Raw genomic sequence first — 12,222 nt, 5'->3', positions numbered from 1 at the left:
TGTGCTTCATGCCCTTCTGCCCCACCGGACAGACCTGCAGAATGAATGCAGACCCCTCCAGGATTGCACATACACACACAGGTCACCCCAAAATGAAAAGGGGGCTCTAAGATAACAGCAACCAACCCTACCACGTTAGGAAACATGGCAGGCCCCTTCCTTCCTGTCTTCTCGGTCTCTTTTGGAACATATGTGGTTGTATTTTATGTGCCTTTATGTCTCTAAAATAACTCTTATCTGGTCTGAATCTCCCCATTATTCCACTATTAGAATGTCTTAATTGGACCATGGGGATTTCCTTAGTGGTAAGACTGTGGTAGGGGGTGTGGAGCTGGGAGGGAAAGGATTGGGGTACATGTGTAGCGCTGTGTCTGCCCCTGGATGTCTGTCTGTCTCTGTTTGAGTAGCTCAGTGTGTCTCTGTCTTATGCCAAAGAGGGAGAGGGGAGCTCCCCACCAGGAGGAAGGAGCATGTGCACCAAATACCAGCTCATCGTGACTACCACTACCTTCTTTCCTGGACTATAATCCCCTCCTGCCAACCCTGGCATGCTCTTTCCCCAGATCTTCCCAGGGCTGCTTCCTCCTTGTCATCTGGATCTCAGCTCAAATGTCATCTCTTCCAGGGTCTTCCCTAAAGCCACGCCGCACACATACATACACATACACAATGTTGTGTGTGACAGCCCTTGCTGTATTTTCTTCATGGCACTTACTGCTATCTGATTTTATCTTATTTATTAGTTTGTTGACTTGGTAACTGCTCCCCCCCAACCCCGTAGAATGTAGGCTCCCTGAGGGCAAGACCCTTGTCTTTTTCACCTCTGTGTCCCCAGATCCTAGAACAGTGCCTGACACATAGAAGGCACTCAATAAATTGGTGTAGAATTGAATTGAATTAAACACAGAGATGCTTCGCTGTGAGTAAAGGGCCTTTATTGCTGACCAATTGCCCTTTTTTCTTTCTCGCTGCCTCTTCATCCCCTGCCAGAGCCTCAGACATGCCCTCCCTGCCCTGTCCCCCCCAGCCTGCAGCAGCCCCCACCACAGCAGCTGCAGACCCACCACCACCACCACCACACTACCTCAGCTCCCTCGGGAGCTATGAGTGGGCCGACACACTCAGGCCTTGAATCTGGCCTCCAAGCCCCGGTCCCCACCAAAACTGACCCCTGCTCTTGACCCCTTTCCAACCAGCCCCACCCCTCGTACAAAACCACGCTTGGAGACCAGTGTTCCTGTGAGCACACACTGCCCTGAAGAGTCTCAGTACAACTCCTCCGCCATTTATTGAGGGTTTCCCACATGTCAGGCACTGTGCTGGGCAAGTTTCCAAAGTCATGTCATGCCAAATGCCAGCGCCCTCCTTCTCCCTCTGAGTCTCCCAGAGTCCCTGCACCTCCTGTGGTCGACATGGCGGTTTCTGTCCTGGGCAAGTCGCGGTGCCTGAGCTGAAGGGAAGGTGTGATGGCCTAGCTCAGGAAGGCCTTGTGCCAGGCCTGGGCCCCCTTGCCAGCTCTGCTGTCTCCATCCCTCACCTCGTTCTGGCATCATGCAGGGGCAGTTTCTCACAGGAAGCAGGCGCTCTGGATGGAGCTGGACAGCCGCACTCACTCTCTGTCCTCTCCCCACTGTTTGGCCCAGTGTTTCTGTGAGAGGATCAGGACAAAGGCCAGAAAGCCCAGGGGGCTCACCAGGTGGCCTGTCGTCAATCCACAGCTCCCATTTCTTCACCCCAACCTGGGAGCCAGGCGGCTGGCTGAGTATAGTTCAAGTTGGGAGATCTGTAGGCAGCGATCACGGAGGCCAGTGTTTGGGGCAGGGAGAGGGAACTGCAGACTCCAGGGGGCCTCGGGCCCCAGCTGCTGGCTGTGTTCAGTTCCTCGGGCTCCTCTGCCAGGCTGCTTGGTGGCACCGTAACATCACCCTCCAACTGCCACAGATAGCTGGCCTCCAAGAGACCCAGGGCCCAGAGCTCTCATCCCCAGCTCTGGCCTCTGACTGCCAAGCCACACCCAGCACACTCCCTTCTGGAGAGAATAATAGGACAGATGAGGGGAGGGGAGAGAAATAGAGCACTGAGTTATCTGCAGGGGGACGACAACCACCACACTCGCCATGTTCATCAGACTCGCTTCCCTGATGCATACACACACACACACACACACACACACGCATACCACATGTGCACATGCGCACACACACTTTCTCTGAGACACACTCTGGATTCTTCTAGAAGAGAGGAACTGGCTTGAGAGGGCACAGGAGGCACCCCAGGAATGGACTCTAATACTTCTCAGACTCGAAGGCAGGGAAGTCATTGCTGTGGAACTAAGCAGGGTGACTACTGGTCTCCTGAGCCCAGATCACCATCTTTGGCTGGATGGGTCTCTGCTCACGCCTGTTGGCTATTTTATCCTGGGACTTTATCTCCAAGGAGGCCCTTTTTGAACTGCCATGACTTGGATTCATCTTCCTTGGCTGGGTAGCAGGGATACTCACTGGCCATGGGCTCAGCCAGTTCAGCATCCCCGTGACTGCTCTGCAGGAGCCTCTGTTTCCATTGGCAACGCATTCAAGCCATCCTTTCTTATCGCTGTGGGCTCAGACGGCCTATTTTCATTGGCTGCCTGTCCTGAAGCTCGGTCTCTATTGGTTGCCACTAGAGGTAGTGTTTCCACAGACAGTGAATCCAATGGCGGCCTGAGCTTTGTCCTCTCTGTGTCATGCTGCTAGATGTCTCCCAGATGTGCCCTCTTCCCAGCCTGCATTAGGGTGGGGGGGCACTGGGGGTGCCCAAAGAAGGCCCAGCAGCCTGGAGAAGTCTCTGGTGCTGGCGAAGGTGCTTCCTCCTTTCGTGTTCCCCTGTGACTTCACACACCAACTGGGCAGGGAAGGCCCCAGGAAGCCCCTTCAGCCAACCTGGGGAAAGAGAGTCAGGGGCCCAAGTGGGTGGGGGCAGAGAGCAGGTGAGGAGGGAAAGGGGGCCCCGTGGGGTCTAAGGCCTTGGGGGTCATGGTGGGTGTAGCAATTAGTGGGGAAGCCTGGAGCATCAGAGGTGAGGTGACAATAGCATCAGAGCGGGTCTGGGTAACTCTTCTGTCAAGCCCTGCAATGGCTGTTCATCTCACAGTGAGAGGCCAAGTCCTTACAGGGACCTGCCAGGACTCGAATGATCTGGTCCCTGTTACCCCTGTGACCTCATTTGTTTCTCCCCTTTTCTTGCTCCCTCTGGCCACACTGGCCTCCCTATAGTTCCTCAATCATACGCAGGGCTGTAGGGCCTTTGCACTTCCTGTCACCTCCAACTGAGACACTCTTCCCCCAGATACCATGTGCCTAAATTTCTCACCTCCATCAAGTTCACATCTTGCCTTCTCAATGAGGTCCACCTCAGCGTCCCTATTTCAAATTGTAACCCTATCCAACCCTGAACTCCTGTCCTCCTCTACCCTGCTCCGCTTTTGTTTTTTCCATTGCACTCATCACCTTCCCACATACTTTATAATTTCCCTGTTTACTTTGTTCATTCTTTATTGTCTGCCTCCTCCACTAGAATGTGTCTCCAGTAGAGCAGGAAGCTCCATGTGTTTGGTTCACAGAACAGTGAGTGGCACTTCCTAGATGCTTAATAAATATTTATTAAATGAATAAATGAAAGACTTTGTCACCTTCAGGGCTCTTGTGCAGGTGCTTAGGGGCAGCCTTGGACTCTTGACTCCGTCCTTCAGTCTTGGAAGGTGCAGACAGCTCTGAACACAATTCCTGGGAACAGTCTGGTTGGGGGTGGGTGACATTATGGTGGCATCAAGACACTTTTTAGCTTCCCCCCCATATTCCCCTTAAGACTCATTTTTTTCCTTCTGTCTTCCCCTCGAGGGGAACTCACCACAGTCTTCGTAGATGGTGTCTGGAGCACAGGGAAGAGGCCCTGGGGTCGGGAAGGCTCCCAGCCAGCGCTGCATGTCTGATCTGGGGGGCAGGGAGGGAGGGGTCACAGTTGTCCCAGGAGATCCTCCTGGGGGCGGAGCAGGAGGTGGTGGTATGAGAGGTCAGGTGAGGGCCCCAAGGGTGTTTTCTGAAGGAGACACAACTCACAAGGACGAAGCTTGAAGTAGGCGGTGGGTGGGGCGGCCCTGGTGGTTGCTGAGAAGGGAGAGGCGGAAGGTCGGGGGTCCAGATGGGTCTGGAACCTGCTGGGCCTGGACCAGGGATCGATGGGCATAGTCCAGAACCTGTAGCCGCTGCCCACTGCCCAGGGAAGAGGACATTCAGAGGAAGAACAGGGGGCCAGCTGGATGTCCCCTCTCCACCCCAGCCTGGGCCTCAGCCTCCCTAGGACCCACCTCTTGGGCTGAGTGATGAGCAGCAGGTCACTAAAGAGCAGCAGGCAGAGGGGGGTGAATCGGGGGCGCGAGGTGAAGAGCACACCTCCCCTCCGGCACCCTAACTCGGTCAGCTCCCCCTGCAACTCCAGGCGCCGTGACCAGGAGACCAGGGGCAAGGCCTGCGAGGAAGCAGAGGAGGCTGTAGCTCCGCAGCACCGTGGGGAAGGCAAGATGGAGAGTCTGGGCAGGGACTCACCTTGACTTTGTGGAAGCGCAGCCTTTGGGTGAGCCGGATCAGCTCTTCAGTCTGCTTCATACGCCCCACCTCTGCGCTGCAACGCTCAATGATCTGGGCACCAGGAGCTAAGTCACTCACCCGGTGGCCAGCCCCCACGCCCTTCCCTCTCTCCCTACCACCCTGTCACCTCTCCCAGCTTCAGCTTCCTTCCTGCCCACCTTGCTGACAGCACCCAGGGCCTTCTGGGCATTCTCCTGGCGGCTGGATCCCTCCTCTGTCTGACGCAGGATATTCTGGGGACAAGGAGGAAGAGTGACTGGGCCCCCTGCTCTGTGGCCGTGGGATTCAGAGGGGCCACAGCTCAGAGGCCCCTGCCTGCATTGATGAAATGCTCAGTTTGGGGCTCACAGGGCTGAGGCACCAGCTTCAGCAAGGCTGAGAGTCTTCATCACTTGCTTTCTGCATAACCCTGAGCACGTCATGTTACCTCTCTGAGCCTCAGTTTCCCCATCTGTAAAATGGGGGACAATACCCAACTAGCATATCAATAGCATTGTTGTGAGGATTCAAGGAAGTAACATATGTCAAGTGCTTAGCATAGTCCTTGGCACATAGTAACTGCTGAAAAGAGGGTTGCTATTATTTTAATAATTATTAACCACAACTGTTAGTGCAAACACCATAGCAGAGTAGTTCAGCGGGCCTGTATTACAATTGTGTCTCCATCCATTATTTCTGTTTAACCTGGGCAAGTCATTTAATCTGTGCCTCAGTTTTCTCATCTGTAAGGTAGGGTAAATAATAGTTCCTGCCCTCACACAATTGTCAGTAAGGTCACACAGGTAGCTACTAGCATTTAGAACCATGCCTAGGTCAGCACATCGATAGCTGTTGAGCTATTGTGGTTAGTATCTTTATTATCATTTTATTATCTACACTGGGGATGGCTAAGGCTGAGTAAGACACAGAGAAGCTGATAATCTAGTTGGGGACTTTTCACATACAGAGCCCTACAGTGGGTGACCTGGTTAGGGAGGAGTCTCTACTTTGCAATAACAGAGTGTTTCCCAACTTTTTTTTTTTTTTTTTTTTTCAGTATCACCACACTAAGGAGGCTTTTTTGGACAATTTTCCCTAAACGTCCCCCACCCCCCACCATGAAATTTTAATTCTATAGATACACTGTGAATTTGATTTGTTTTTGTTTTGAGACAAGGTCTTTGCTAGAGTGCATAGTGGCACTGTCATAGCTCACTGTAACCTCAAACCCCTGGGCTCAAGCAATCCTTCTGCCTCAGGCTCTTGAGTATCTGGGGCTACAGGTGTGCACTGCCATGCCCAGCTAATTTTTTTATTTTTTGTAGAGATGCGGTCTCGCTCTTGCTCAGGCTGGTCTCGAACTCCCGAGCTCAAGCGAGCCTCTCGCCTTGGCCTCCCAGAGTGCTAGGATTACAGGCATGAGTCACCGTGCCTGCCTATGAATCTGTTTATGCACCGGGGCCCTTTGGAATACCACAACCTTTGGAATGTCTAAGACTTTTTTCACCTCCAAGAACCAATTTTTGCCCCCTTGGAAGTGATATCACCCCAGTTGTGAAAGCATGCAGGTAGAGCAATATACCTGGAGGACACCTCAAAGACCACTCACCACAATGCCCCTGAGACCCAGAGAGAGGAAGGGACTTGCCCTATGTCGCTCAGCTAGTTAGTGTCAGAGCTAAGCCTAGAACTCATGGTTTCAGCCAGAGACACTTTTCCTGCACCTGTTCTGCCTCCTGAGCATTTGGGCAGCTCCAGGTCGGGCTTGGTGGGTCCTGGACTGAGAGGCATAGATTAGGAGTTGTGATTTGAGGAATTTCTGTGTTAATGGTGGAGCAGCAAATGGTGATGGCTGGACAAGGGGCCCTGGGGGCAGTTCTCCAATGGACTTGGTGGGGCAGAGAGGGCCTCAAGCCAGGACGGTACCTGCAGCAGCATGCGGAGCCGGGTGATGCGCTGGAAGGGCAGAAGCAGGAAGGACGGCAGCGGGAGCCGCTCACACTTGGGGAGGCTCTGCAGCCGCCGCAGCTCCGCGGAGAAGCGCACGTTCGTGTCCCTGCAGAAGCAGGCCCTGGCGGCTAGCGGCTGCCTGGAGTCTCAGCTGCCCCAGCCTGCTGTGGCCTCCAGCCCTCCCTTCACCCCAGCTTCCTCCCTCACCTCTGGGACACTCACATAAGGCGGCTGTAGGTCTCTTCCTGGTACTGCTGGTTCCGCACGTAATCCACATACACCGAGAAAGGACCCACAGCGTGGGCATGCACCACATCACACAGGTCGCTGATGTGGGGGGAAGAGCGTACACGGGACAGTAACGTTCCCAGAAACCTGAAGGAGCAGGGAAGCAAGCACTGGAGGGGGCAGAGAACCAGGTCTCCCAGGTTCTTGAGCAAAGAGCTGGGAACTAACTGGCCCCACTCTGGGCCCCAGAGAAAGGTAAGGGGGTGCTCAGCAGCCCGGGGCCAGGTCTCCTGGGATGACGGGACCCCACTGACCGCTCACTGACTTCCTGGACTCGCTGCACATTGGAGAAGAGCGTGTGGTGATCGCGGGGTGTGAGCGTGTCCCGGAGTGCCTGGCTCAGCACGAAGGTGTCAGTCAGCAGCCGCAGGGAGCGCAGGTAAGAGGCCTCAGATGTCACCACCTCAAACAGGCTCTAGGGAGAAGAGCAGGGCAGTAGTGGAAAGCCCAGCTCAGCGCTAGCCAAGGACCCTGGTCACCCTCCTCCCCTGTGCCTGGCCCACGCGGCTGAACCCCAGATGTGCCCACCTCCTGCATGCGCCTCTCCTGGGGGCTGAGGGTGTCCAGGAGGCCGCTGGCTTGCACAGCAGGAAGCTCCTGCCACAGGGTGTTGCGAGGTCCAGGGGGCCGTGCAAAGGTGGGAGCTTCCCCAGCATTTGCTGGAGAGGGAGCCCCATCCTCACCAACCCCCCACAGCTCCTCTGACAGCACAGCTGCTCGGTAGGTCTGGTACAGGGGTTCTAGAGGGCAGACATAGCACCTCAGGGAAGTCCAGTGTCCACAACCCTTCCCCGCTGCTTGATGGTCTCAGCAGGGACCCCCAGGCCAGAGGCTCTCACCATCCTGCAAGGGCAGCTCCCAGTTCTGCTCCTTCAGCCCCTCCAGCCTGTCCTCATCCCTGTGGAGAGAGAAAGGGATGGGAGTCCCCTGGGTCACTGCTGTAGTGCACCCCAGGGGTGCTATTCACCAGATACCAGAAGGGATATCAGCATGCAGGTGACACAGGGACCCTGACAGCTCCCCAACCAAACCCCAGCTTTTTTATGTGCTTGTTGGAGTGGAGGCCATGAACTAAGCGGGACACATCTATTCCTGTTATCTCACCTACTGTGTACCAGAGACTTCCAAGTCTCTATCTCAGCCCTCTCTTGTAGCAACCATTGTCTGCAATGCCCTATTTGTGCTTCAGTGAAGCTCAACATGATCAAATGCAAACTCTTGCACCTCCGCACCAGCACCTGCAGCTCTGTCTCCCCTCTTCTGGCCACAGCACCACCACACAGCCATTAACTCAAGCTAAAAACTATACTAGGCCGGGTGTGGCGGCTCATGCCTGTAATCCTAGCACTCCGGGAAGCTGAGGCGGGCAGATCGCTCAAGGTCAGGAGTTTGAGACCAGCCTGAACAAGAGCGAGATCCCATCTCTACTAAAAAAAATAGAAAAAAATTAGCTGGACAACTAAAAAAAAAAAATATATATATATATATATATATATATATAATTAGCCAGGCATGGTGGCGCATGCCTGTAGTCCCAGTTATTCAGGAGGCTGAGGCAGGAGGATTGCTTGAGCCCAGGAGTTTGAGGTTGCTATGAGCTAGGCTAATGCCACAGCATTCTAGCCAGAGTGACAGAGTGAGACTCTGTGTCAAAAAAAATAAATAAATAAAAAACCGTACTAGTAAATGTTTGTTGAATAAATGAGCGGACCCAGATTACCTCTGATCATGATGGTGAATCTAAGATGATTAAGGCCAGATAACACAGAAGAGATGGGCGTGATTGCTAAATGGATTTGGGGGCAGTAATTGCAATAGGGGCCCAAGGTGAGGGAAGGGAAGAAAATGGAGCACTCGCTATGGGCCCAGCTCTTTACCAACAGCAGACCCCAGTGGCGCCGTGAGCAGTCGCTGTGCTTACCCCCATTTCATAGATGAGGACATTGACAACCAGAAAAGTTAAGGATTTGTGTGAGGTCACGTAACTAGTAAGGGACAGAGCTGGGATTAGAAACCAGGGCTGCTTGTTTCTAGAGCGCTGGCCCTTCTCCTCTGTGCCTTCGTGGAGGTGGGATTTAGCCCGACCTAAAGGTTAGTCTGCCCTCAGGTAGGACCATGGCGGGGAGAGAAGGGGGACTAAGTGTGGGAACGTTTGGTACCTTCCCTCCGTGGTTGCTGGAGGAGCATTCTGAGGAGCTTCGTCTGGACTGTCCCCTGGAGAGAGAAGCCAGAGTGAAGAGAACAACCCCCAGCACCCCCAGCCCAGTACTGCTGACTCCAGCCCCAGCAGAGACTGTCACCATGAGAATTACAATTCCTCTCAGCCCCAGAGCAGCAGCTGGTGGAGGAACAAAGAGGCCAGGGCCTCTTGGGGGTTGTAGTCCATTGGGTTTCAGACCGCCCCTACCCTGTCCCTTCATAGCCCAGAGGTCCACTCCCCAGGCCCTGCACCTGTTTGGATTCCATCTTCGGAAAGCAGATCCAGATCTAACTGTGGAGGGTCCCCAGAGACGGTAGCGTCCTGCCTGACCCGAGTTGGTTTGGGGGGCTTGAGGGGTGGCAGGAGTTTGTGCTCGGCAGTGGAGCGGTAGGACGTGAGGACGACTGGGGGGTGACCGATACTTGGAGGGCTGGGGCGGGAGCGGGAAGCCCGCAGGGGTGAGGCCCGGCAGGGGACCCTGGGGCCCTCCTCCTTGCCCCCCACAGGTACCCATCGGAGCTCCAGGCCAGGCCGGGCTGCGTGGCAAACACAGGGGCAGCAGGGAGGGCAGGCCAGAGCAGCATCTGTGGGAGACAGGTGTCCTAAGAAGGAAGCCTTTGGGGCCCAGCCCCACCCCACCCAGGCGCCTCCAATGCTTAACCTGCCCAGCAACCTGAACATCGAGGCCCAGCCCCAGGCATCTATAGATCTCCTCCACCCTGACTCTCTTCTAACTCCAGAAATATAGAAACCAGATTTTCCAACATGAAATCCATTTTTGAAAAGCTAGCCCCTAAAAGTATTGAAAACGTGTTAAAAACAAAGAAGATGGGATGGATTAAGGCCACCCCAGCCCCACCACACACTTACCTGGAGCACCGTTCTCCTGGGACCCACTCCCAGTGAGGGAAGCCTCTCTCTCCCCGTTCACATCGGCTCCCCCTTGGGGACCTGGTTCCAGGGTGTCTGCAGCCTGGGCCCTGCCTTCAGTCCCCCATTCAAACCTGCCAGCCAGTCTCCGCACAGTGCCAGGGGCCGAGGCAGAGCCATCCTGCACCAGGCCCCCAGCCGTGGGGAGCAGGGGTAGAGACGTGCAGGGTGACCCGGAGGGCTTGGGTGGGGGCACTGGAGACCGGGGAGCAGGTTCTGGGGAGACAGAGCGCCGGGACACTGGACTGGGGGTGCTGGAAGCTGAGTCTGGGAAAGTCTGGGAGTCAAGGCTGGCTCTAGACGACGGGGGCAGAAGAGCAGGGGGCTTGAGGGATGCAGCTGGCGGCTCCCAGAAGATAGGGGTGCACATCGGGGTTGGTGCATCATTGCCAGTTCGGGGAAGTTCTTGTGGAGAGGAGCCATTGTGGGGAGGCCCTGGGGACTGGGCAGCCCGGGGTCGAGAAGGGGGGCGGGGGCGGATGATCCGAGGGGGCTTCTGGGTAGGGGGTGTTGCCGCAGGAAGGGACTGGGCCGACATCTTCCTCTGAGCTCTTCAAAGGAGTGGGGTACTCTGCTGGAGTCATCCCCTGAAGAGAAGGGAGGGGCAGAGACACTTAGTGCCCCCGAGGTGGGTAGACTGAGGCCATCTGAAGCCATGATTTTGGAGTCAGGAGGGAAGGCTGGCACACCTCCCTCTTTCCTTCTCATTCCCACTGTCTTCTCTCTTCTCCACCTCTCACCCCTCCTTATCATTTCATTTTCTGAGGCCCCTGGACCTTCCTGCTGCCACAGTCAGGCCAGAGCAGACAGTGAGGCAGGAGGGCGGTGGCTAGGTGGAGACCCAGGTTGGGGGGCGGGGGTACCAGAGAATCAGATGATCAGTGAGGCGAATTCTGCTTTCAGTGTAGGCCTCCGTGTCTGCCCGATGAGCTGTGTGTCCGTGGTGTGTGTCGTGGAGGCTTGTGTGTGCTTTGAGCATGTGCCGTCTCTAGTGTCATGTGGGTGGGGGCTGCATGGTGAGTTGTGGCAGTGCACTTGTCTGTGCTCGCTGGGCAGGTCCGCAGTGGGAGGGTGGAGGGTACAGTGCATGGTGTGCAGCCCACTGAGGAGTATGCGGTGTGAGTGCTCAAGATCGGGGTGCCGGTGGCTATGTGTGATGTGTGTGCTGTGCTATCTGGGCACAGTGTGTGCGCCGGGCTTGGGCTCTGAGGGATGCATCACTGTTTCCCTGCTCCAGCCGGCCCTCCGCCCCCCACTTCCCAGTTCCTCCCTCCGGACTCTCCCTTTCCGGATTATTTTTAGTCTCCTTTTCCTGCCATCAAGATTCCTGGAGCCTCTGAGCGCCGGAGATGAGGAGGCTCCTGCATGGTCTCTCCTGCCCCCCCATCCTCTTATTCCTACCTGCTCCCAGGGCTGGTCACAGAGCGGGGCCCAGGTGGAGGCAGGGGTCCTGCCAGGAGGCCTGGAGAGGTGGCCAGGAGAGCAGACTGAAGAATAGGACCAGTAGGGCCAGGACCTTGGGGCCTGGCTTCTCTTCCTCCCTCGGGGAAGGAGGCCACAATCCCAAGAAGGCTTCAGGGTCAGGGCTGGGAGACAGGAGAGCCCCCAAATTCCCTTCAGAAGTCAGTAGGTGGCTGGGCACAGTGGCTCATGCCTGTAATCCTAGCACTCTGGGAGGCTGAGGCAGGAGGATCGCTTGAGGTCAGGAGTTTGAGACCAGCTTGAGTAAGAGCGAGACCCCGTCTCTACTAAAAATAGAAAAATTAGCCTGACATGGTGGTGGTGGTGCGTGCCTGTAATCCCAGCTACTTGGAAGGCTGAGGCATGAGAATCGCTTGAGCCAGGACTCTGAGGTTGCTGTGAGCTAGGCTGATGCCACGGCACTCTAGCCCAGGTAACAGAGTGAGACTCTGTCTCAGATAAAAAAAAAGTCAGCAGGAGAGTCGGATCCCTCCAGACCCCATATTGGGTTCTTGAGAAATAATATAGGGTGGGGGCTGGGGGCTGTAGACTGAGTCTCACAGCTCAATGGTCTCTACATTCAGGCAGGAAGCTACTTAGTGAGGTGACCCACACAGTGGCCTAGACCCCTGGCCAGCTTCCCCCCAGCTACTGCCCCCCTCAGGGATTCTGCCCCCTCAGTACCTGTATTTACTTCCTTCCCCACCCCCACTCAGGGACCCAGGTACTCGGGCCCCAAGCACTCACCCTTGAGTCCCCTCCACTCTCAGTCACCTCCCAGGGCTGAGT

The 12,222-nt window shown here is 55.6% G+C and overlaps 2 protein-coding genes across 2 annotated transcripts in view; both read right to left on the bottom strand.

The window, feature by feature from the left end:
- The window catches only part of ODF4 (outer dense fiber of sperm tails 4), a 25,712-nt gene extending 24,298 nt beyond the window's left edge, over positions 1-1,414 (bottom strand). The window contains exon 1 of the mRNA XM_069483090.1: positions 1,399-1,414. Within this exon, the coding sequence (XP_069339191.1) occupies positions 1,399-1,414 (16 nt within the window). The remainder of the gene's footprint in view (positions 1-1,398) is intronic.
- On the bottom strand, positions 1,262-12,222 carry ARHGEF15 (Rho guanine nucleotide exchange factor 15). Its single transcript, XM_069483362.1, has 16 exons — positions 12,181-12,222; positions 9,913-10,559; positions 9,294-9,626; positions 9,002-9,056; positions 7,682-7,740; positions 7,371-7,582; positions 7,097-7,257; positions 6,777-6,929; positions 6,531-6,660; positions 4,784-4,858; positions 4,584-4,676; positions 4,346-4,506; positions 4,098-4,250; positions 3,889-3,971; positions 3,671-3,775; positions 1,262-2,921 (listed from the first exon to the last, which is right to left on the bottom strand). Exons 2-16 carry the CDS (start codon positions 10,508-10,510, stop codon positions 2,770-2,772), a joined length of 2,523 nt encoding a protein of 840 aa, XP_069339463.1. The 5' UTR covers positions 10,511-10,559; positions 12,181-12,222; the 3' UTR covers positions 1,262-2,769.

This window comes from Eulemur rufifrons, chromosome 9 (assembly GCF_041146395.1).
Source record: "Eulemur rufifrons isolate Redbay chromosome 9, OSU_ERuf_1, whole genome shotgun sequence".
In the NCBI taxonomy this organism is placed as follows: Eukaryota; Metazoa; Chordata; class Mammalia; order Primates; family Lemuridae; genus Eulemur; species Eulemur rufifrons.
This window is presented reverse-complemented; position numbering and strand designations above follow the sequence as displayed.

Excerpts from the sequence above, each read along its gene's own strand:
- ARHGEF15 (XM_069483362.1), bottom strand. The coding sequence starts at position 10,510 with ATGTCGGCCCAGTCCCTTCCTGCGGCAACACCCCCTACCCAGAAGCCC. Across the intron at positions 9,627-9,912 it reads CCAGGAGAACGGTGCTCCAG|ATGCTGCTCTGGCCTGCCCT; the intron begins GTAAGTGTGTGG and ends TGTCTCCCACAG. Across the intron at positions 9,057-9,293 it reads CGAAGATGGAATCCAAACAG|GGGACAGTCCAGACGAAGCT; the intron begins GTGCAGGGCCTG and ends TTCTCTCTCCAG.